Here is a 23,422-nt window from a genome sequence, read left to right as displayed (position 1 = left end):
TGAATTATCTTTCTCCAATTCAAAGTAATGCAGTCTGTTTTGCTATTTTATAGCCAATATTACCCATATGATTTGGTTTTGCATAAGTATCACTAAATACAAAATAGAAAGGTTATTATTCTGATCTATTTTTCAAATTAACCCTTTCAGTGTGGTTCTATTAAAAGCTACACTATTAAGGAGAAACATGTTCTGCGCATATATTATATTATATATATAGATGTTCTGGCCCTCAAAAGTATAAGTATTACGTATGAAATATAAATGAAAAAAGCTTTTTGCCTCAGAGATCACGATGCTTACTGAAAGCATGCTAGATAACGATGCCAAAACAAACAAACCACTTGAGGCAGGGTGCAATCTATTTCCTGGTACAGCTGTAATGAATTCAACAGAGAATACTGCCAGAACCAAAGCCAGCATTAAAACACACAGAGACATCCTGAAACGGTGGCATTACATGTTCTCCAGCCTGTTCTTATACTCCTACTAATACAGAATCCTGCTTGGCATGGTGTGGCAAGGGATGAAATATAGGATCAAATCTGTCTTGAGCATTCGGTTTATGGAAATAATTAACAGCCTTGGCAACTGGCCCTTAAGAAAATTATCTTGATAACTTTATCAAGTCTGGGAAATAAATTACTGAAAGCATGCATTTTAAGGCATTTAAATAATTGACAAGTAAGACACTCCAATAAAGTGTCACTCTGCTCCCTTGTATATATTCTCTTCAAATAAATAATCTCTGCTAAATCAGGGTTAGACTTTATTAAGGCATTGCAGTGGTATTTCCTTGATGCTTCTCCAGTCTCGTATTTCATAACAGAACAATACTCAAATAGGACAAAATAAACTCTGGACCCATTCACAGGAAAGTGTTCCACTGGCAATGAAACACAACTGCAACACTAAAATATATCTTTAACACAGCAACAAGGAAATAAAGCATTTGCACATAACAATGTGTGATTGGAAAAGGATCCTAAACCAGAAGAGTTTGAATTGGTTTAAAAACACAAGCAAACCATTGCAATGGGTAGGATTTCAATTTGCCAGACACACTGCATTACTTCCATCAAGCTTTAACAAGGTCAAATCAAAAAGGAGCCACACACAGCGGGCCAGTTCACTTGTCCCTTTACAGGAAGGCAGGGCAACGCTCAGGAGGCTTGGCCACGTCACCACCGCTTCTCCCCTCAGACTCAGGGGAAATATCAGATTCATTTAGAAAAGGAAGTGAACAAAACAACAAGAATGTGGTCCACGCTTAAAAATGACAACTGCAGTTTAGTGAATGTAGGCTCTGTAAACTGCAGACATATCATTATCAGACTGGTCCAACGCCTTTGCTCTTTTATAAACCTGTATGAAAAAAAATAAAAAACACGATTTAATATATTCCTTTGTAAAGAATGAACAAGCATGTGCTGTCTACACCCCTCTGCCTCCCATTCAACCCAGTCCCTATTAAAATGGAATATGCACACGGTTGTCATGTCAGAGGTCATGGGGTATCATGCTGTACTAATATATACTAACTTATTGTGCTACGATACCTAATGTAATAGAATGGTAGTGAAGGAGGACGATGCCTCCCCAGAGAAGCCAGCAGTGACCTGACCCGAGCACACCGTCCAGAGAAGCCAGCAGTGACCTGACCCGAGCACACCGTCCAGAGAAGCCAGCAGTGACCTGACCCGAGCACACCGTCCAGAGAAGCCAGCAGTGACCTGACCCGAGCACACCGTCCAGACAAGCCAGCAGTGACCTGACCCGAGCACACCGTCCAGAGAAGCCAGAGAAGCCAGCAGTGACCTGACCCGAGCACACCGTCCAGAGAAGCCAGCAGTGACCTGACCCGAGCACACCGCCCAGAGAAGCCAGCAGTGACCTGACCCGAGCACACCGCCCAGAGAAGCCAGCAGTGACCTGACCCGAGCACACCGTCCAGAGAAGCCAGCAGTGACCTGACCCGAGCACACCGTCCAGAGAAGCCAGCAGTGACCTGACCCGAGCACACCGTCCAGAGAAGCCAGCAGTGACCTGACCCGAGCACACCGTCCAGAGAAGCCAGCAGTGACCTGACCCGAGCACACCGTCCAGAGAAGCCAGCAGTGACCTGACCCGAGCACACCGTCCAGAGAAGCCAGCAGTGACCTGACCCGAGCACACCGTCCAGAGAAGCCAGCCCTGACCCGAGCACACCGTCCAGAGAAGCCAGCAGTGACCTGACCCGAGCACACCGTCCAGAGAAGCCAGCAGTGACCTGACCCGAGCACACCGTCCAGAGAAGCCAGCAGTGACCTGACCCGAGCACACCGTCCAGAGAAGCCAGCAGTGACCTGACCCGGGCACACCGTCCAGAGAAGCCAGCAGTGACCCAGAGAAGCCAGCAGTGACCTGACCCGAGCACACCGTCCAGAGAAGCCAGCAGTGACCTGACCCGAGCACACCGTGACCTGAGAGAAGCCAGCAGTGACCTGACCCGAGCACACCGCCCAGAGAAGCCAGCAGTGACCTGACCCGAGCACACCGTCCAGAGAAGCCAGCAGTGACCTGACCCGGGCACACCGTCCAGAGAAGCCAGCAGTGACCTGACCCGAGCACACCGTCCAGAGAAGCCAGCAGTGACCTGACCCGAGCACACCGTCCAGAGAAGCCAGCAGTGACCTGACCCGAGCACACCGTCCAGAGAAGCCAGCAGTGACCTGACCCGGGCACACCGTCCAGAGAAGCCAGCAGTGACCTGACCCGAGCACACCGTCTAGAGAAGCCAGCAGTGACCTGACCCGAGCACACCGTCTAGAGAAGCCAGCAGTCACCTGACCCGAGCACACCGTCTAGAGAAGCCAGCAGTCACCTGACCCGAGCACACCGTGTGCACACCCCAGTTACTCCAGGTCCCTGACAGGCTTCCTAACACAGAAAGGCTTGCTTTTCACTCTACCTCATTAGCTGCAGCTGCCATTGGAGTGGGATGATTGACAGAGTCGCCCATTGCGATCGCTAACCTGAGATCTTTCTGAATGTGTTTCAAATAGTAATCAGGCTTGAAGTTGCCCTGCAAAACATCTGGAATGACAAAGAAAAGTCCACGTACAAATATGCAAGTAAAACAATGCAGTCTCACCTCTGAGAATCAAAATGATGCAGGACAACATTCTCCTTGAACACACTCACAACTGTGTAGGCATATTGCCATCGCTTCTTTATTTTGAAATGTTGCAAACCTGCTTATAAAAGGTGTGTGAAGGAGCCCTACCCAAGACAAACATGCAATTACATTATATGATGTAGTGTTTGAAATTGGATACTGAACAGGCTTCAATGACTGTTCCTAAAAAGCAGGTCAAGAAATATACAGTACGCATCAAAAACATTTAATGAAATACTCACTTTGGCATTTCTGGTCCAAGAAAGTGCTTGCCATTTGCCCCTGGCTGAGAATGTCCAGAAAGGTCATCTGTGATTGGCCAGTTACTTGTGCCAGTGTCAGCCCTTCTGCAATCGTTGCCATAAAACTTCCATGAACCATGTTGAGGATCAGCATCATCTTCGCTGCATTCCCCACTTCACCTTCAGAATGAGAGACAACAGCCTGTGTCAGTAACACCCCCGCCACGCCTCAAATACATGTGAAGAGTCATCACACCACCTGCAAACAGACATACTCCATGGATGGTCCCCCACTAATCAATGTTGTGTCCCATACTGCAAGGCAGGACTGAAATAAACCTTGCATATGAAACTGAACACCTGCATAGAACCTTCCCTGTGTCCAACAAATGCATTCAATTCAATAGTAAAATCATCATTTCTCAAACTTTATCGTGTTTTACTTTGAAAGAAAGCAGTCAAGCCGTGACATCACTGTGTGAGAGCGACAGGCCCGCTCCTGCTACATGTCCATACCCAAAAAGAACGAGGTCTTTCCCATAGCTTGGAAACAGCTGCTGCAGTCTTCATACAGCGACCGGTCTCCAGCAGCTAGAATGACCAGCATCCCGTCATTGGAGAGCTGCTGGCTCCCAGAGACTGGAGCCTCTAGAAAGCGCCCCCCTCTGGACGTGATCACCTGTGAAGAAACCAGACCAGTCAGCACACAAACCAGGCTGCTTTATCGACCGTATCTGAGAAATATCTACCTGTGTTCTACTGCACCTCCCGTATCTGAGAAATATCTACCTGTGTTCTACTGCACCTCCCGTATCTGAGAAATATCTATCTATTCTACTGCACCCCCCCGTATCTGAGAAATATCTGTGTTCTACTGCACCCCCCATATCTGAAAAATATCTACCTGTGTTCCATTGCACTTACCGTATCTGTGAACTACTTACTCAAACAAGGCCTTTAAAGGTATCTGAAATGTTGAAATGATAGATTGTCATCCACCTTCCTCCCCCATATAGGTATTTATTATTAAATCAGAAGTGTTTGTCTGTGAAGCAGTGCCACTAATGGAGCTTCCCGATTGGTGGATAAAGGCTGTGTGGTTTCTCGTGTACTTCAGGTGTGACCATGTGAAAAAACAAAACCAAGATGCCGTCTTTACCTGGGATAATTCTGTAACAGTGTCGGGATCTACAGTGGACATTTCTACATAACACTTCCCTGGTCTTATTCCCTGCAGGACACCACTGGGACCAAGCACTAGCTGAATACAAAAAAAAAAATACAAGTTATTTACAGGCTTTGCAGAATATGAACCCTCAGTATTAATTATATCTATTAACTTTAAACAAGGACATCAACTTGAGAAACAGACGCTGAATCTCTCACCAACATAAATACATGGTTAAAATGACTGACAAACAAACTTGTTTGGCCCACGGAGATACTCTTATCTTGAAGAGTAATTCCACAGAATGAACAAAGCTTAAACACTTACATCCTTGGCAGCCTCTGGGTCGGAAACACAGGAAAAAGTGACATCACACATAGAAACCACCTCGGCTGGAGTGCGTCCTAACCTTGCACCTTCTTGTATAAACGAGTCACACTGCAAGGAACCAAGCTGCTAGTTAGAAAATAAGTATTAGTACAGCAAAATTGTGATTTGTGAACACATCACTTCAGAACTTGCCCTACTGAGTACTGTCTGCTGGCAAGCCTGTATCCCAGCAAAATGAAGCTCAGCTCACACCTGCTAAATACTGACTCAATAACAGTGCAGCAGACAATCATATGATATAAATTACAGACTTCTGACCAAACGTGCCAACAGACTGGAACAATTGCCTTCATGTTGTTAACAGACAGGGGTTCACATAACTTAACATCAATAGGTTCTCACGGGAGTACCAGTAGAAATGGTTTGGTTAGGGGTCATCATCCAAGTCGCTGTCTAGCTCCACGTCCTCCAACAGTTCAAACAATTGAGATATCAAACACCAGGGGTGCAAATTAGAAGCTAGACTTTTTATATTTATAAATGTTGTAAAAACATATATATTATATATATATATATATATATATATATATAGATATAAATATAATGTCCTTATTTTACTAAGGCAAATGCATCAGGTTTACAGTGTAAAGAAAGCTCCAGTGTCATGCTTTGTCTCTGCGTGCTGTGGTGAATTACACGGAGAAACGAACAATCATGCACTGAACTTTGATCCAAGCTGTACTAAAGTATGGTGGCCCAGTTAGTAAAAAAAAAAAAAAAAAAAAAAAAAAAAGACACTGTTTACAAGACCACGGTCCTTAAACTTTGGTTAATAGCAAGTGTCAGAGTCAACAACAATAGTTTACAGATGCTTAAGTTTGTGACTGGATTGCTGGCAATTACAACGAACAAATCCTCACGCATTCTGTTTAATTCAATAGCGTACCAGTAAATTCCAGACCCGGGGATTCAAAAGCAAACATTGTCTTCACTTCAGTGTTGCTGAACACATTAGCTTGACGGCACAACGCTGTTTATAGAAGGATTTAACTTATATAAAATTATTTTTAAGTAAAATGCTTAAGTAATTTATTTTTATTTTTTTTAAACTCACGTGAAATATAATGGCTCTCAAACACCAACACCTCCTCTCATCAATGCTCAGTTTGGGAAGCATCAGCAAGCTTTCACACTGCCACGCCCTGTAACTACATCCCTCTTCTCTGAACGGACAGCTAAATCGAGATCCATGCTATCATTGGTTGCTTCAGGTGTCCAATAAAAGAAAATCATTGATGTTACGAACTGGAGTTTCTACCTATCACCCTCCATTTCTATTATAAAACCTTGAAGCTGCCAATGACAGCGCTAGCAATATGGGTACTGGTATTTAATTATGGTCTTGAGACTCAACGGAAAATTGGGAGGTTAGGCAGGTATGGGTCACAGCCAAATAATCTGCACCCACGCTGCCTTTTAAAAATGGACTGACAGTACGTCTTAAAAACAACACGGAAGTCCACATGTCATTCTAGTGATGCGCATGCGTACCAGTTATGTGAATTTCTTAACAGAATAGCATGTAGTGACTTGCCTTCTCTGCGGTGCGATTCCAAACCATCACAATGTGTCCCATCTTTAAAAGGTTTGCAACAATGCCACTGCCCATCAGTCCTAGTCCAAGAAATCCTATTCTGTTGTGGAAAAATATGTTTCATCAATAATAACAATAAACAAACACATTAGTAAAATAACATGCCACCCAACATTTCATTTGTAAAGAACTGTCATTACCAGTTCATGTGATAGATATATATATATATATAAACAATCTAAAATCAGTCATCATAACAGTGTGGTTAATTGAATCACATAAACATCAGGTTTAAATGTTACCTTTTGTCTGTGGGGGTGATGCTGCCATTCACAGCTGTACTGTCTGCAGCTTGAATTGATGTTGAGCCCGTGTCCTGTTCAGAGAGAATGCATGTTAGTCTATCCTTCCAAAATTGCCTGGTGCTCATCACCTGGCTCTCGTTTTTTGCTGCCTCATCCCACTGTATCAATAAACTTTTCATATAGCCCTTCCAGCGGTGATCTTTGTTATTGCTGCTGCCTCCCTTGTTCTAATAGTGTGTCTTGTTTGTGCATGTTCTACTAATTGTGCCGTTGAATTTTCTTTCTGAAGCTTGCAACGCCTCCTCTGCTGTAACAATGTACTTGGTTTTCCCGTCAGTACATGGTGATGTGAGTTTGTTTGAGAACTGATGCACAATACTTGAATCTAACAAATCAGGAATCCAAGCCCAATTACAGAGGAAGGTAATAAACTGAACTCTATTAAAAACCCAGAGATACCACGACTCTTCACAATGTGGAAATTAACATGCTTTTTAAACAGAGCTGTGTGTAGAATCTCTACAGATATGAATAGTGAGTTTATTCTTACCTCTTCGAAAATTTTCAATCGTTTGCTGATAGGCTCCAATGAAGAACCTGGCTGCATAGAAGACAAAAAGACAGAGAGTTAGCATGAGAACACAAGCCTGCCGTCACACTGCAAATACCAGGGCCAGCTCACAACTCCCACAAAGAGAGAGTTAGCATGAGAACACAAACCTGCCGTCACACTGCAAATACCCAGGCAGCACACAACTCCCACAAAGAGAGAGTTAGCATGAGAACACAAACCTGCTGTCACACTACAAATACCAGGGCCAGCTCACAACTCCCACAAAGAGAGAGTTAGCATGAGAACACAAGCCTGCCGTCACACTGCAAATACCCAGGCCAGCTCACAACTCCCACAAAGAGAGAGTTAGCATGAGAACACAAACCTGCCGTCACACTGCAAATACCCGGGCAGCACACAACTCCCACAAAGAGAGAGTTAGCATGAGAACACAAGCCTGCCGTCACACTGCAAATACCCAGGCCAGCTCACAACTCCCACAAAGAGAGAGTTAGCATGAGAACACAAACCTGCCGTCACACTGCAAATACCCGGGCAGCACACAACTCCCACAAAGAGAGAGTTAGCATGAGAACACAAGCCTGCCGTCATACTTCAAATACCCAGGCAGCACACAACTCCCAAGATGCAAACATTTCCACACAAATAATGCCCAAATAGTTCCATCAATAAAATTGTTTTGTTAACAAGTGGAACAGTAAGTTTAAGATTGAAGCAGCTGCCTGCCTCCAGGCATGATTGGGACCCGTATCAACAACCAGAACAAGGACCAGCTGCAACGCTTGTGAGCAAGCTTCCAGAGGGGCCCCTAATATTGCTGGATAAACAGGTTGGACTCTACTTCAAACAACAATCCACAGCTCTTACCTTCTCAGACTGGCTGAGCAGAAAATGATGGAAGTGAGGGTCCTCCTTTACTTGCTACAATGGAAAAAAGTTCAATCGGAAACATTTCTCTAAATAGTTCTACTAGTCTGATACAAAGGATCAAACGTCAGGCACACAACAACTGAAAGAATACAAACATCTGAAAGTCTCTGAAGAGATCAAGGACAAATGAACTACCTGTGGTGCTTGGTTAGAGAGACCCCTAGGGAAGAACAGTGGACAGGATTTACATTGTATTTTAATTATAGCCTCAGCCAATAATGATGCCTATACATTATAGACTAGACAGAGCTATTGGTATCCTAATAAAATAAATATTTTCAGAAACCTACATTACTCTGCCACTTGAAACTTGATACTGTTCCTGACATCATTCTTTGTACTGTGGAAGGCTCTGGGTCTGACAATTCCTATACAAAAACAAAAAGAAATTCATTCACAAGTAACATTAAACACAAAGATATGTAGTTTAATATAACTGGGGCTGCGCTCAATCAAAAACTCCGATTTCACAGGCCGACCTTCTCGTCCTTGGGAGGGCGGCCCCGTTTCCTTGGGCTGAGATCGTCGCTCTCTCCTGCCTGGGGTGATTTAAGAGTGCTTGTGGAATTTTTTCTGCCTCTTGCCTGCGTAGAGCTGGACTTGGTTTTATCATCGGAACCGCTTTTACTGTTCTCTTCTGCGGAGTTGTGTGATGCCTAAAACATAAAAAACAATTGACATCTCGGTCTCTCAATTTCACTGCAACACAATTCCCAGCCATGAGACACTACTTAATAACATGCTGAGAGAAAACTGAATGCAGGACACCTGCAGCACATAATGCATAGAGTGTAACACACATGTATTAAATACTGGGATGTTCTACATCTCCCAAGAATAAGCCAATAATGCACAGTCACACTCAAACTCATGGTTTGATCACAATGAAGGGGGGATACTTGCCACTGCAGGGCTTGATTTGGCTTCAGAAAGTTCTCAAAGCACAGATAAGCTCGATGTGAAGCTCACTTTGCCACACGGATCCCCGCTCTGCCTCACCTGCTCCCTTCCCCTGGATTTCTTGAGGAACTCTTCCACTGCATCCACCGCCTGCTGGAAGCGCTTGCCTTTATTGATCTTGATCATGTCTTCCTTGTGGGGATGGTATGGCTTGAGCTGCTCCACCTTTATCCAAGCACTGAAAACCCCACAGAAGGAAATGCTTGGTATATTGAACATGCAACCACTTGCAGTGTCAAAGTGGTGCTAACATCTCAGAGGACTTCATAGATCAACAAATACTCACTGATCTTCGGTTCCAAAGAACTTCACAAAGAAACATTTTTTTCCACTTGGTTTTTTCAAATCCTTGGGCGGGCTTACAATCTGACAACAACAAAAACAAAGAGAATCAATATCTAAAAAAGGTGTACAGGAGTTACAACTGTGTCCATGATATCAAATACAACTAATGCTTGTGATGTGAAAATGTGTTTATAAACACAACTCACATGAATTGAATTGCGTTCCTGCCTCAAACTAGCACCAGTGGTTCAATAGCTCTGTATTAACATGCACAGCTCCACTGTCTTTTATCTTCAATGCTAAAGATACTCTTCCCTGTCCTCAGGCTGTTGGGTTTTAGTTTATTTAAGAAGCAACTGCTCAAATTCCTCCAAACAAAACGATCAGTTCTGGAGTTGAAGTGCCTCACTGCCCAGTCTGTTCTGCAGCCCAATATTATATCAAACATCATGTGTTCTTCTCTAACAATTACACACATTCAAACAAAGGGATTCCTGAAAGGGTAACTTCTAAAGTATTCTGTGTGTCAGTCTATCAAGAATGCTTATGTTATAAACTTTGGTTTCGGTTCAGTACAAGTAGTATATTGCACATTTCTGGTGATAAAGTAACTTATTTTTATTGATAGGATAATAAATACCACTCACCTTTCCTGGCCAGGGTGGGTAGCGACCAAGCTTACCCCTGAAGAAAAATAAGAACATTTAGAAAGTAAACATATATCTAACTCATTTGTATCACATGGTTTTGTGTAGCACCGAAATGAATTACACAGTGTCATAGTACCGCGCTAATTAAACACAGTGTCATAGTACCGCGCTAATTAGGTGGCCTGTGTAGATCAGGTCACACAGCTTCTATTTAAAAAAAAAAAAAAAAAAAAGGTTTAATCACATGTTCCCAGAAAACGACAGTTGTCCATGCAAATGATTCAACGTGTCGCATTTATTCTGGGTCGATTTCCAGCATCACCATCATCGGAGATCAAAGAGGACCGTCATTCAGCTGTGTTTGTCTATTGGAGCCAGATATAAAAGCACTGTTTGGTGGACGGAGGAAGCAATTCATCACGTAAATCACCTCGACGAATTTGACCTCTTAACGCAATCTAAGTGCTGAAACCCAAACTGAATACATTCACACCGAGTGTTACCTGCAGGTCTGCTCCGTGCTGCGCACAATGATTCAGTACTATTTCACTAGTTAACGCAATTCCCAGTGCAGTGTTCCTTTATTTATTTTTATTTTTTAAAATCAAAACAAACCTCCATTACACCGATCGCATCTACCATGGGACCTGTAAAAAAACAGCTTCCGTATTACCAGCATGTGAATAGTATATAACAAATACATACATACATACATAATATAAGCCATTTAATTAAAAACACACACACAAACAAGTCTCACCACACAAGATCTCCGATCCGTAAATGCACTGTCGCCATTTTACAAATGAAAGCAAAAGTCGCACAGGATCCAGGGAAAGAGAACACACCCACTCACATCACATGACCCAGCACAGGCTTCAGAATGCCACTTTGACATGACAACCCTGCTTCCTGTTTGTTTTGTCAGGGTTTTTGATAACAGCGATGGAGCAGGAAATAAATCGGAAGGGAGGGAGGGAGGAAGAGATTGGTACCGTCATTGGGTTAATTCACGTGTATTATGTCGCTTATAAGATTAACCCCGTGCTAGTATAAACCGTGCTCGTCCTGTGCTATATCAATATCAAACGCAAGCCCCCGGGTGTGCTGCTATCTGACACCTGTTTCTGGAACGGGTGTGCTGCTGTCTGACTCTCCTGTTTCTGGTACGGGTGTGCTGCTATCTGACACCTGTTTCTGGAACGGGTGTGCTGCTGTCTGACTCCTGTTTCTGGAACGGGTGTGCTGCTGTCTGGACTCTGCTGTCTGTTTCTGGAACGGGTGTGCTGCTGTCTGACTCTCCTGTTTCTGGAACGGGTGTGCTGCTGTCTGACACCTGTTTCTGGAACGGGTGTGCTGCTGTCTGACTCTCCTGTTTCTGGAACGGGTGTGCTGCTGTCTGACTCTCCTGTTTCTGGAACGGGTGTGCTGCTGTCTGACTCCTGTTTCTGGAACGGGTGTGCTGCTGTCTGACACCTGTTTCTGGAACGGGTGTGCTGCTGTCTGACACCTGTTTCTGGAACGGGTGTGCTGCTGTCTGACACCTGTTTCTGGAACGGGTGTGCTGCTGTCTGACTCTCCTGTTTCTGGAACGGGTGTGCTGCTGTCTGACACCTGTTTCTGGAACGGGTGTGCTGCTGTCTGACTCTCCTGTTTCTGGAACGGGTGTGCTGCTATCTGACACCTGTTTCTGGAACGGGTGTGCTGCTGTCTGACAAGTTTCTGGAACGGGTGTGCTGCTAGTTGACAAGTTTCTGGAACGGGTGTGCTGCTGTCTGACTTGTTTCTGGAACGGGTGTGCTGCTGTCTGACTTGTGCTGCTTAAAAACGTGTGTTTCTGCTGTGCTGCTGTCTGACTCTAGTTTCTGGAACGGGTGTGCTGCTGTCTGGACATTTGTTTCTGGAACGGGTGTGCTGCTGTCTGACTCTCCTGTTTCTGGAACGGGTGTGCTGCTGTCTGACTCTCCTGTTTCTGGAACGGGTGTGCTGCTGTCTGACGCCTGTTTCTGGAACGGGTGTGCTGCTCTGGAACGGGTTGCATCTGTTTCTGGAGTAATGCTGCTATTGACACCTGAACGGGTTGCTGTTGACACCTTTTATGGATCGGGTTGCTGCTATCTGATTTATTTCTGGATTGCTGCTGTCTGCGCTTCTTAATGACGCAACTGCCGGTTTAATGTAGGTCCTTTGCAGAGATAAACAGCATTAAATTGCTGGGTTTTAGACCAATTTTATATTAATTATAGTCAGAGCGGTGCGTAAGCTTTTTTGGTTTTGTCTGTATAAATCAAATAACAAATGTTTTCTTTGAGTAATCGGGTCATCAGTCAAGTATATCAATGCAACACGACCAGACGATAGTAAATACAAAAAAAAAAAAAAAAAAAAGTCTCTTGGCGCTTCTTAATGACGCAACTGCCGGTTTAATGTAGGTCCTTTGCAGAGATAAACAGCATTAAATTGTGCTATATTTTCCAGATTGGGAAACTATTTAATTGAGAAACAATATAGATGTTCTTTGCAAAAAAAGTAGAGCACTGAAGGAACAAGTGTTATTGTTTTACATTGTATTCCATCCTCTGCTATGATATTAAGTCGTGACAGGTCAAGACATTCTGCTGTATGGTACATCATTTTATTTTGAATTTTTACTACAAGCTCCACTCTATTGTGCAGCTAAGTTACGCCGCATGTAGTTGGCAATATTCCAAACTGTGTCAGTGATCTGGGACCATTAGCAATGCACATATGTTTAATAAGTGTTCATAATGTAGAACTACAGTGCCAGTATTTAAAACACTCACTAACTGAACCCACCTGCTTTCTGCATAGTTAGTGTCTCAGCGATTATAGACTTATGTCATTGTTATGGCTGAACCACGGAGCATGCAGCTGACCACGCTCTCTGGCAGTGAAACCTGCCTTCCCACAAGTTTACTGAAGAAACCACAGAATGAAGGAGCAGTCGTTACCCCTGTGGACCCAAAAAGGACTGACAGAGACCCAACCGCTCGGCTAGTACTCGCTCTCTTTCAACCAGACCAAAGACACTGTCCAGAGTTTAACTATCCCGAACTGGTAAAGAAAACAAAGGTAAGAGAAGTCCATTTAAATGCACTGATCATACATTAATATAGCTTTACCCAACAGTAACATTTACGAATGACAAACTTCTGCTTAATGAATAACATAAGGGATGTTCAGCATCAAAGTACTGCAGTTCAAATCCTGCTCCATATGATCCCGGATAAGGTTATGCTTAACGGGTTTCCCCTTGGTTTGCAGAAGGATTCTGTGAAAGAATCTCGGGAACCTTTTGAGGAAGATGAAGATGAAGATGAGGGGAAACGGAGACTGGAGCTTGAAGTGCTTGCTAAGAAGTTTGAAGAAAGATATGTGAGTGCTTTCAAGAGCCTTCTGCAGGTGTTTCTGCTATAATTCTGACTTTAGGGCAGAGAGATTACAGAATCCTAATCCTCTCAATACATTTTTGGTGAGGAGTGAGGTTCTGGCTACGTTCAGCCTCAAAGGGATGTGTTTTGGGTAACTCTTGTCATGTGTGTTTTTTTTAATGTAAGGGCCCGAAGAAGCGTAAAAAGGACCATATGCAGGACTTATTTGATATGGGCTATGGATATGATGACACAGACCCATTTATTGACAACTCAGAGGCTGTAAGTGTTTTACTTTTGTCAGTTTTAACCTGGTATCAGTTTACCTCACTGGGGCTGCAGGGTAGATCATCCTTCCCTCTCCAGCACTTTAATATCCTCGATATTGAATAGCCATGGAACCAACAGCTACTTTTGAGCATGAATGAAATGTTATATTTTCCCATTTTACCTGTAGTCTCTTTGTTCAAGTCTTAGTAACTGTAACCTATGGCTTATTTGATATTGGACTTATTTTTCAGTTTTAGGGTTGGTTCTGGTTTCAGAGGGCATGCAGGAAAAGTTCAAAATAGATTTATACAGGTCATCCCCTAGTGTGATGAGAAAACGCAAATTGAATTTATGGGGTGAAGGTCACTGGCTTGAAATGAAACGTAATGTTTCAGTGTGCTGCACTGTCTGTTGTAGAGGGCTGGTCACCCGATTGATAAAACCTGCAATGGGAACCTAGTTCTCGTTTTATGTGTAAACTTTGCGTATTTCTGCTTTCCTTCTTTCCTGTGACAGTATGATGAGCTTGTGCCGGCTTCACTCACAACAAAATACGGTGGGTTCTACATCAATTCTGGAACGCTGCAATTCAGGCAGGCATCGGAATCTGAACCAGACGACGATTTAACAAAGGAGAAAAAGATGCTGAAGTCTCCAAAGGTGTGAATAGTTTTCCGAAATTGAGATTTAACGAGGGGGGTCATCATGTTTCTCCCATGCAGACATTCATAAAACAAGAAATGTAAATGCAAAGTGGATTCCTGCCAGTTAATGTGACCTGTACTTACAACATATGAGTGAAAACACTGAGGAGACATACAGGGAATGGAGGTGAAGCCAGGCGCTCCACACAGGCCTCGATCTGCAAGTTAAAAGAAAAGGACTTGTTTCTGTGTGTTTCCAATATCTCTCCAGGTATCAGTATGGTCTCAAAGTTCAACACAGCAGTGATATTTTACAGAACAAGACTACATTTGTATAGGAATTCAAATGTGTTGGACAATAAACAGGTTGTGTATGCATTGTTGTGAACTACAGTTTCACATGATTGTTTTTCTCTAGAAACGAAAATTAAAGGATGGAAGTGAAAAGGTCATAAAAAAGAAGAAAGAAGAGGGTCAGCATAAAGAATCCCAGGTTGCTAAAGCTGGGTAAGTTGTTTGACATGACTGTCAGGGAGGAACAGCAGAATAAGAACTGGAGTGCTTGCTAACATTGCAAAATGTAATGTCTTTTTTTTTTTTTTTGTATTTCATCAGAATTATGCCACTTAATCCCAGTAAGGAAGAAAAGAAAAAAAATAAAAAGTTTACCAGAGTGCTGAGTGTGAAAAAAATGTTCCAGAAGGAGAAGGAAGCCTTTGAAAAGGAGGATGGGAAGCCTCTGTCCAGCCTTCAGCCTGTGGCTGCGCCGCCTCGGGCGCTGGACAGCAACCTCAGTGTGTCCGACCCTCTGCTCTCTCTTATTGGCTGTGCTAACGAAAGTGATCTGCATGCAGCTAGCACTATCGACTTGGGTGACATTGATCTAGAGAAGCTTCTTTATGACTCTCCAGCTGCAAGCCCCCTTGACCTGGACGAGGGTAGCGACCCTCTCTCAGGAGGTCCGGGCCAGGTTCTTAAACAGAGCCCTGTGCTGCCTGAAGGTTTGCCAGCCCCTTTGGAGAGGCGCATCAAAGAACTCACTCAGGTGCAGTGACAAACAAAAGCAGAGTCCACTGGTGTCAGGGATCGAACCCTCACTCGCCCTGCACCCAGTTCTGGGTTTCAGAATGCTCTTTAGGGGTATTATTAGAATCAGCAGGTGCCTGGAGTTTGAACAATCCTGCCCCTGCTAAAACTGCTCTCAGTTGATCGCAGCATCACTAAGCCTGTAGCTTTACTAATAGAAGTTGTTCATGCAACTGTAAGGATAGTATAGAATGAAGACAAAGGAAACCAGGTAGAAGAGAACCATTTATAAATTCAGCACAGCATTCAGAACCAACAGCAGCACAATAATGAATAGAGTTTGAGGGGAAGGGAGGTTAGGCGCAGTCATAAAGAGGTGCTGAGTCGAGAGGTGCATGTGTAAGTATGAATAAAGTGTCCATGGCGAGGAAGGTTAAATTGCTGCATACTGTTGAATGGAGACGTGCTGTATAACCAGTTTCTCGTGACCTTGTTTGTTTGTTTGTTTGTTTATTTTTATAATTTGGAATCTGCAGTTGTTTTGCCCCAGATTTTCTCCCAATTTGGAATGCCCAGCTATTCAACCCGGCTCACCGGTGCAACCCGTTTAGTTTTTTAACCTGTAATTTAGTCCTATAGACACAGTGTCGATGTAACCTCCACAGTAAGCCACTTAATAAACAACCATTAAACAACCATCCCATTGTATTACTTTTAGCATTTGAATTGCTCGTCCCATTACTACAAAGTACATATTAGTAGATTAATAAACAGAATGCTGTCGGTGGCTACTGACATTTATTTAACCCTTGCATCCCTGTGAATACGTATAGAACTGGTAACAACTGACAAATATATTTTAGCCTTTCATGCTAAATTGGGAAATAGTTATTTTGCATGTCTCTTTTCCTTTTCCATTTCCTTTTGCATATAGCTTATATCCTTGATTTACAATAAGCATCAAACCCTGGAATATAATCTAATCGGGGGGGTTTCTTTATCCAAACTACAGACTTGTGGGTCGAAATCCTTCCTGCCTTCAGGAACCTGAGCCGGTTAAATAGAACGTGGTTTTATTCTGCATTGGTCAGGGTTGTTGTAGCTTAGTTTTAACGCACTCTTTGTTTATACTGGCATCTGTGATGTACAGCTCTTGTCCCGGTGCTTGGCATGAATTTATTAATTCTGTAACTTTATTATATGTTTGAACTATAACGTCACAGCTTTCAAACCACTGTATAAGATCAACCAGACCCTTACTATACTCTGCAATCGGGGAGAGTTGAGACACCAGTGGAGATTGCTGCGTGCAATCTCTCAAAGAAATGCTTTTTGAGTTTGTTGGGGCATCTATTTCTTTTTAAAACAGCTTGAAGTAAGCTTTTTCTTTAAAACATATCCATTTCTAGAATGGCCATAATTGTCCCCTTAATTAGGGGGGTATTTAATGTCCAGAATTTAATGTGTTGATTCCTTAATTAATCTTTAGATCAGTTTAGCTGGAGTGGCTACATGGACACCTGGAGGTTTAGGACTGAATTGCAGGTTAGTCCTGTCCTTATAATTCTCCTGTGAGTTTCGCAGGGCCCTATGTATAACTAACATATCAACAGATTGTAAAACTGCAGAAAAAAAAAGGATAGAATTGTTATTGATGACATTGGAAATTGAGATGTTTGGTAAATGAGGGACGGCTATGATAGGAGGGTGAGCATCATTGAAACAGCAGTCATTTCTCCCTCGGCACATGTGGTTGATGGTTTCTGTGCATTTCATAGACCATCCAAGACTAACTAGTTCTTTTACTTGCATGTTAGGCTGCCAAAGCATCTGAGGGAGAGGGAAAACAGAAGTTTTTTACACAAGAAATCAACAATATGCTTTTAGAGTAAGTATCGTAGAACTTCAAATCCTCTCTCAATATGTAACCGGTTTTTAGAATTACTTTAGCTTTTTTCTCTTTTTAAATATGTTTTCTGAAATAGACAGCCTGTGTTTTTGAAATATAAAGCTGTATTTCAAAGCACAGTTTCATTTCAGAGCAATGGCAGCTTCATTGAAATTCCCAGTTGTGATATTTGAAGTGGCGGAGCAGAAACCCTGCCTCCTGTTATTCAAATATGTGGGCAGTGACTTGTTCTGGATTATTATGCTTCTCACGGCAAGTTTGTTCGTGTTCTGAAAGATGCTATAACACTATCTTGCATTTTTGTACCCTTAGTGTTGAGCTTCAGTCCAGAGAATTGCATAACCCGACACGTTCTGCTGTTTATGCACATCTGGCCTCTTTTCTTCCCTGCAGTAAGGACACTCTGATAAAAAGGGCAAAGAAGTTGCATTTACATGAGCAGGTGGGCAGCTTGTGAAGTTCTAAACATTTTAGAGTTGTTACATTGTTTAACACTTCCAGAAAACCATTGTGAAGCTTGTTAAATCCCAGCTATGCGTGTGTTCCTTGTGTTTCAGGATGGGCGTCTTAAAGAGCCACTGCACAAACTAAAAGCAGCTATTGGTAGAGTCATGCCAGGCCAGAGCGCTAAGTACCAAGACGACTGCCAAGCTCGCACCCAGGCAAAGTTTGCCAAGTATGTGTGATTCAGAAGGGTTCGCTTTAAGCAACACAGCAGGGTTACATTAAATCATTAAATTGCCTCAATGTATTTAGTCTTCCATGCTGGTAGGTTAATATTCCTCATATATATATATATATATATATATATAAATCTGTAGTATTCTAAAATAATGTATAATGTGTATTCATTAATAAAGGTACGCATACTTCGTTATTTACAGTTTTTGAACAGAATACAAATTTCAGTCTATCCAACTAAACCATATCAAGCTGCAATCAGACTGTGCATCGCAGGGAATGTTTTCACAACTTGCACGAGTTTCCATAACAAACACATGCAGCTTTCATTGTGGAGTTAAATGGGTTTGTGTTTTCAGAATGCTGGAAGAAGGGAAAGAGAAGGAACGTTCTGATGAAGAGGAGGAGGAGGGGGATGAAGAGAAGAATGGGAAGCGGGTGATGAGTCCTCGGAAGAAGTTCCAGTGGAATGACGAGATCAGGTTTGCAGGGTTTGGCTTTTACTGGGCAGGGTAGGGGGACTCTGGTAGCGCAGGTTAGTCCACATTCATTTCCAGGACTCTGTTCTGTTTCATCACCAGCTGGACTCCACAGTGCACCCCTCACTGCAGACATGTTGCAGGAAGCCATGCAGCCTGTTCTGTCTGACCGCTGCCGGTCTGTAATAGTGACTGTTTATTAAAGCTGATGAGTGTGTTAATAAAACATCCCTTGGGGAAAAGGCCTGCAGGGTTAATATAAATTTGAGATTTGCTTGGACTGTCAGGGACAGATGCACAAGGCATGGAAAATGTTAACCTCAGAAAACTACAAATGAACGAATCTGGAAGATGAAAAACACATATTTAAGTTATGGAATCACTGACACCCACCTCTCTCATACTGGTAATAACAACTGCAATTTGAAAAATGTTATTCTGTTTTCCACTGTGTGTTGAATCGTTTTCATTGTTTTCCTATAGGGAATTTCTTTGCAACGTTGTAAGAATAAAAATGGGCAGTTATGAGCTGGAGAGGAACAAGTCCCAATCTGCAGAAAAATATCTTAAGGCTTTCCTGGAAGCTGAGGTCAAGCCACTGTGGCCTAAGGGGTGGATGCAAGCAAGGTAAAGAACCGTGCCGTTTCTAACATTCACAGACGTGAGAGTCTGTAAGCAGCTGTTGAACAATTAATAAAATGTATGTTAAATAAATAAGTGAGTGTCATTTTCTCACAAACTATATTCTTTGGAATCCCTTTTGTTAACCTGTATAAGTAAATATGGTTATTATTGTAATGACCGTGTTGCATTATTAGTATTTGAATTGCATTTATTTACAGATATTCATACCGTTGCTTCTACACAGTGTAACCGTTATTTTTTATTTAAGTTCAGTCTGTTGCTGGTCTCATTCTCAGTTCTTGGGCAGAGATTTTAACAGTGCTCTAATCTTGTATTGTTTTATTTTATCTTCCCTTTAGGATGCTGTTTAAGGAAAGCAGGCGGGTACATAGCTACATCACTTCTATACCGTAAGTACCACGATTGTGTCAGAAAGAAGATGGCCTATTCTCTTGTAGTAGCCATAGGTCTTTTTATATATCCTTCAGTTCTTTGATTCAGTTTGATATCATCTTTTCAGACCTGATTTTAAGACATGTCTTGTTTTCACAGGACAAAAAAAAAGGTCATCAATCCCCCGAAAATAAAAATGAAGGTATGTTTTATTGTGATGAATGTAATAAAGCTGAAATCCCAAACTCACAGACTTTACCCCAAAGCATGGCTGTATTAGGAATGTACCCAGTGTACATCAGTCCTGTGTATAAATGGGACCTTTACAACACGGACAGTAACTTCCAAGCACTGCAAGGAGAGCCAGCCATTGATTGCATTTTTCTTTCTTTGTTGTATTTTCACTTTTTTTTTTTTTTTTTGCAGGATCCAATTGTGAAAGTAGTGGGTTCGACAAGCACCTCGCTGCTGCATTCGGGTGGCCCAGCAGTCCTGGCACAGGGCCCTGGTAGTAATGCACTGAGCCCCGTGGGTTTCTTCATTCCAGCCAGCGCCACTGCACACGGCTCCAGCACCCTGCACTCCTTCACTGGGGACGATTCTCTGGATGAAGATTTGATCCACAACCCTCCGTCGCTGCAAGGCGTTTCTGAGGAACTGGCTGCCCTGAACAGTGCTGCAAGGGGAAGTCCTGATTTGTGTTTCTCTGCTGTCCATAAACCAACTTCTGCTAACCTGCCAGTATTAACATCATCTGATGAGAAGAATAATTTTCCAAAACCAGTTAATGCCACACCTGTCACTACTTCTGCTGCATCATCACAGTCGCCCCTAAATCTTTTAGCAGAACAGGCATTAGTGCTTGGACAGCTTTCACAAGAGAGGAAATCTCAAAACTGTTCCACTGCTCTTTTGAGCAGATACAAAGGGCTTCTGTCACAGACTTCTACATGTAACAAAGTCCTTTCTGACAGTCTGCAGACCAAGCACAAGAACCTCAGCTTACTGCGAACAACTTCCAGCTCTGTGCAGAGCCTCAAGCCTTTTCACCAGACCAGCGAATCACAGAAAAGCTTTCCTTCGTCCGCGCAGTTCAGCATCAGCCAACTGCAAAGCTTGTCTCAGTCTAAAGCATCAACGCTGTTTCAGCAATGTGCCAGCATGCAGCAGTCAAAAACAGCTGCAAAGACACAGCCTTTTCATCCTCCCCACTCCTCTCTACCCTGTGCTGTTCAAGCTTCCTCTGTTACTGTGTCTAAAATTCTTTCTTCTACAGGGTCTTCTGTCAGTTATATGTCTAGCACTTACAGCCAAGTTTACAAGCCGACTTTTTCATTGCCTGCAAAGTCAAGTGTTCTTTCAAGTAGCTCAGCACACAGTGCCTCTGTCAGCACTGGCATTTTACTCAATAGGAAATCGCCTTCTATAAACCAAACCTCCAGCTTGCAGTCTCAAAGCTCCACCGTTAAGAAGCCCGTGGTTTCTCAGAAACTCACCCTGGTTGCTCCTCCGGGAGGTACCAATGGAGACTCCACTATGGGCACACAAGGTGTGGCAAGGCTTTTGACATCGTCCCTCAAACCAGTAGTGGTTACCAGCTGTTCAACATCTGCAAGTTCGGTAAGTGAAATGAAGATTGTAAGTCTAAAATAAAGTTTAGCTTCACTCTGCCAACGTTATGCATCCAACCTGCAGTCAAATGCATTGCTAGATAAATATATATGCCATCTCCTTTATCATTATTAACATTAAATTGACGCATTACAGAAATCTTGTTGAATGTCATGTATGTCCTTGTAGCCTTTATACAAGAACTATATTAAAAACTCTCTTTTCTTTTAATATATATTAAAAAGTTAAAAAATGTCCCAGGAGCAGCAGTACCGTCCAGTTCTCCATCCCTGAGTCTTCTCTCCCCATCATTCACCTCCTCTGGGGAGACGCTGGCACCAGGGACCCTGAGCATCTTGCCCGACATTATCCCAGTGCACACCTTCAGCTTCCCTGTCCTCTCGTTTGGCTCAGACTCGAAAGCAGGAGGGAGTAAAGATGCAGTCGTGACGGGGCCTGCGCCAGGGACACTCCATCATGGCCTCGCCCCCAGTGAGTGCTGTGCCTGACTGCAGGCAATACGAGGGGATCCCAGAGCAGACAGAGCAGCGGTCTTTGTTTCCTTACTTTCACAATTTGAGATTGTTCGTCACTATAGATCCAAATCACACATGCTTGTCCCATCTCACAATGTTATGTGCTATTGTTGTGTGTTTTTCCAGTTTTGCTTTTTATGTGGCGTTGTGTTGTAGTGTGTGTCATGCAGTTTACAACTCTAGGAAAGCCATGGGGTGGGCTGCGGGGTGCTTTGCAAGTCTGGACAGTCACTGTAGGCAGTGCATGCACACACTGGCTCTTTGCGTGTCAGCACTTGTTTTCTTTCCTCTTCCTCTAGGTATTTTTGCTGGGTTGCACGCTAGCGCCCACCACACAACACAGCTCCCACAACCCACTCAGTCTACCCACTTACAGCAAAGTCTGCAAGGTAACGGGCCCCATGCGTTACCTGTGTTTGTGTGTGTGTGTGTGTGTGTGTGTGTGTGTGTCCTTTGTGTCTGGTTGTTCTTGGTTAGCGGAGCAGCTCTGCAACTGTTTCAGCAGATTTGGTTTGGTTCTGTTGTTTGTTCTGTGCTTTGCCATGAGTAAAACTCACTTCATCATAACTCTCTTTGTCTGTCTCTGTTTACAAATACAGAACTATAGAGTTGCATTAACAGTAGTTCATTAGAATTACAGATTAAATAGTGACGATTCCCCTCGGGGGCAACAGGATATAGGCTGGACACCTATATGTTCAACCATCATACTTACTTTAGTTAGATTTTAAAAGGAATTTCCCATGGATACAGTCAGATCAATCAGTGAAATAATGCAGGGGTATTAATCGTGAGATGCTATTCTACATGCTGTGTTTTTAGGTTGCAAACATCTGCTTGTTTGTGTTGCTGGTTGGTTAGCTGCATTATGTTCAATAAAATGTATCTATCCTGTTTGTACTTCAGATGGTAGTCAAATCCATGGAGAGAACTCAAATGCACAGCGAAAACTGCAGTGATGCTTCTTGCAGAATGAACATGGAATCCGGTAACTGTAGCATGAACTATTACATTAACATCTGGAGGGTATTATAACCGAATGGTTTTATACACGCCGGAATGCTGCGGAATACTTTTAAGTTTACCATTACCCTATAGAATTATCTCATTAACAATTATCTCTGAATAATATTACATCAACATATTGAATTACATACCGCTTTGTAGTTTTCTGTATAGAATGGAAAATGACAATGTAATACTGTACTACTATTATGGCTTCCGGTAGACTTTTTCAATATCATCGTTGAGTTCTTTGATTACATGATAAATAAAATATCTATGATGTCTCAATTCAAAAAATCTAGGTGTTGCAAAACTTTTGGCCAGAGCTGTACACTAGTCCCATGAACACAGAGCAGGGTACCACCCACAAACAGAGGTTCCTAAGATAGTGATTAAGATGTGTGGGCAAAGACATTAACCTAACAGTGAAGTGGAATGTAAGTGCTGCAGAACACTCTGTACTCTGTCTTCTGAGTAAAGAAGCCCAACACTGCTCTTGCATACTGGCAGCAGCGGAGAGTAACTGGGAGGGCTTTGCTGCTGCATGTCTCTCTTCGCATCAAAGACGCCCTTTGTAGAGAACAGGATCACTACACTGTAAGGCTTTACATACGTTAGTTGTTTGATGATGAACTTGAAGGTCTTTTCAGTGTCTCT

At 42.9% G+C, this 23,422-nt stretch overlaps 2 protein-coding genes across 7 annotated transcripts; one reads left to right on the top strand and one right to left on the bottom strand.

Annotated features, from left to right (window-relative positions):
* Positions 1-756: 756 nt before the first annotated feature.
* glyr1 (glyoxylate reductase 1 homolog (Arabidopsis)) lies at positions 757-11,027 on the bottom strand. 4 transcript variants are annotated; one of them, XM_041229251.1, is made up of 16 exons: positions 10,956-11,027; positions 10,193-10,229; positions 9,547-9,626; positions 9,300-9,438; positions 8,780-8,956; positions 8,591-8,668; positions 8,238-8,291; positions 7,347-7,397; positions 6,794-6,867; positions 6,492-6,591; positions 4,895-5,020; positions 4,559-4,660; positions 3,916-4,078; positions 3,400-3,579; positions 2,951-3,075; positions 757-1,365 (listed from the first exon to the last, which is right to left on the bottom strand). In XM_041229251.1, exons 1-16 carry the CDS (start codon positions 10,991-10,993, stop codon positions 1,291-1,293), a joined length of 1,599 nt encoding a protein of 532 aa, XP_041085185.1. In that variant the 5' UTR covers positions 10,994-11,027; the 3' UTR covers positions 757-1,290. The 4 variants fall into 4 exon arrangements, with proteins under 4 accessions (XP_041085185.1, XP_041085186.1, XP_041085187.1 ...); XM_041229252.1 differs by having other exon boundaries at positions 4,895-5,005; XM_041229253.1 differs by lacking the exon at positions 10,956-11,027 and adding an exon at positions 10,440-10,457.
* A 1,636-nt stretch (positions 11,028-12,663) lies between these two features.
* On the top strand, positions 12,664-22,974 carry LOC121301011 (ubinuclein-1-like). 3 transcript variants are annotated; one of them, XM_041230082.1, is made up of 17 exons: positions 12,664-13,288; positions 13,481-13,591; positions 13,774-13,869; positions 14,374-14,517; positions 14,920-15,008; positions 15,117-15,546; positions 17,345-17,415; positions 17,830-17,878; positions 17,994-18,112; positions 18,477-18,599; positions 19,080-19,223; positions 19,580-19,630; positions 19,773-19,815; positions 20,040-21,233; positions 21,470-21,716; positions 22,060-22,149; positions 22,667-22,974. In XM_041230082.1, the coding sequence occupies exons 1-17, from the start codon at positions 13,064-13,066 to the stop codon at positions 22,717-22,719; spliced, it is 3,279 nt and encodes a 1,092-aa protein (XP_041086016.1). In that variant the 5' UTR covers positions 12,664-13,063; the 3' UTR covers positions 22,720-22,974. The 3 variants fall into 3 exon arrangements, with proteins under 3 accessions (XP_041086016.1, XP_041086015.1, XP_041086017.1); XM_041230081.1 differs by having other exon boundaries at positions 17,749-17,878; XM_041230083.1 differs by lacking the exon at positions 22,060-22,149 and having other exon boundaries at positions 17,749-17,878.
* The last annotated feature ends 448 nt before the right edge of the window (positions 22,975-23,422 follow it).

The sequence above is a fragment of the Polyodon spathula genome, chromosome 26, assembly GCF_017654505.1.
Source record: "Polyodon spathula isolate WHYD16114869_AA chromosome 26, ASM1765450v1, whole genome shotgun sequence".
NCBI lineage: Eukaryota > Metazoa > Chordata > Actinopteri > Acipenseriformes > Polyodontidae > Polyodon > Polyodon spathula.
The sequence above is the reverse complement of the archived record's forward strand: the minus strand, read 5'-3'. Positions and strand labels throughout refer to the sequence as shown.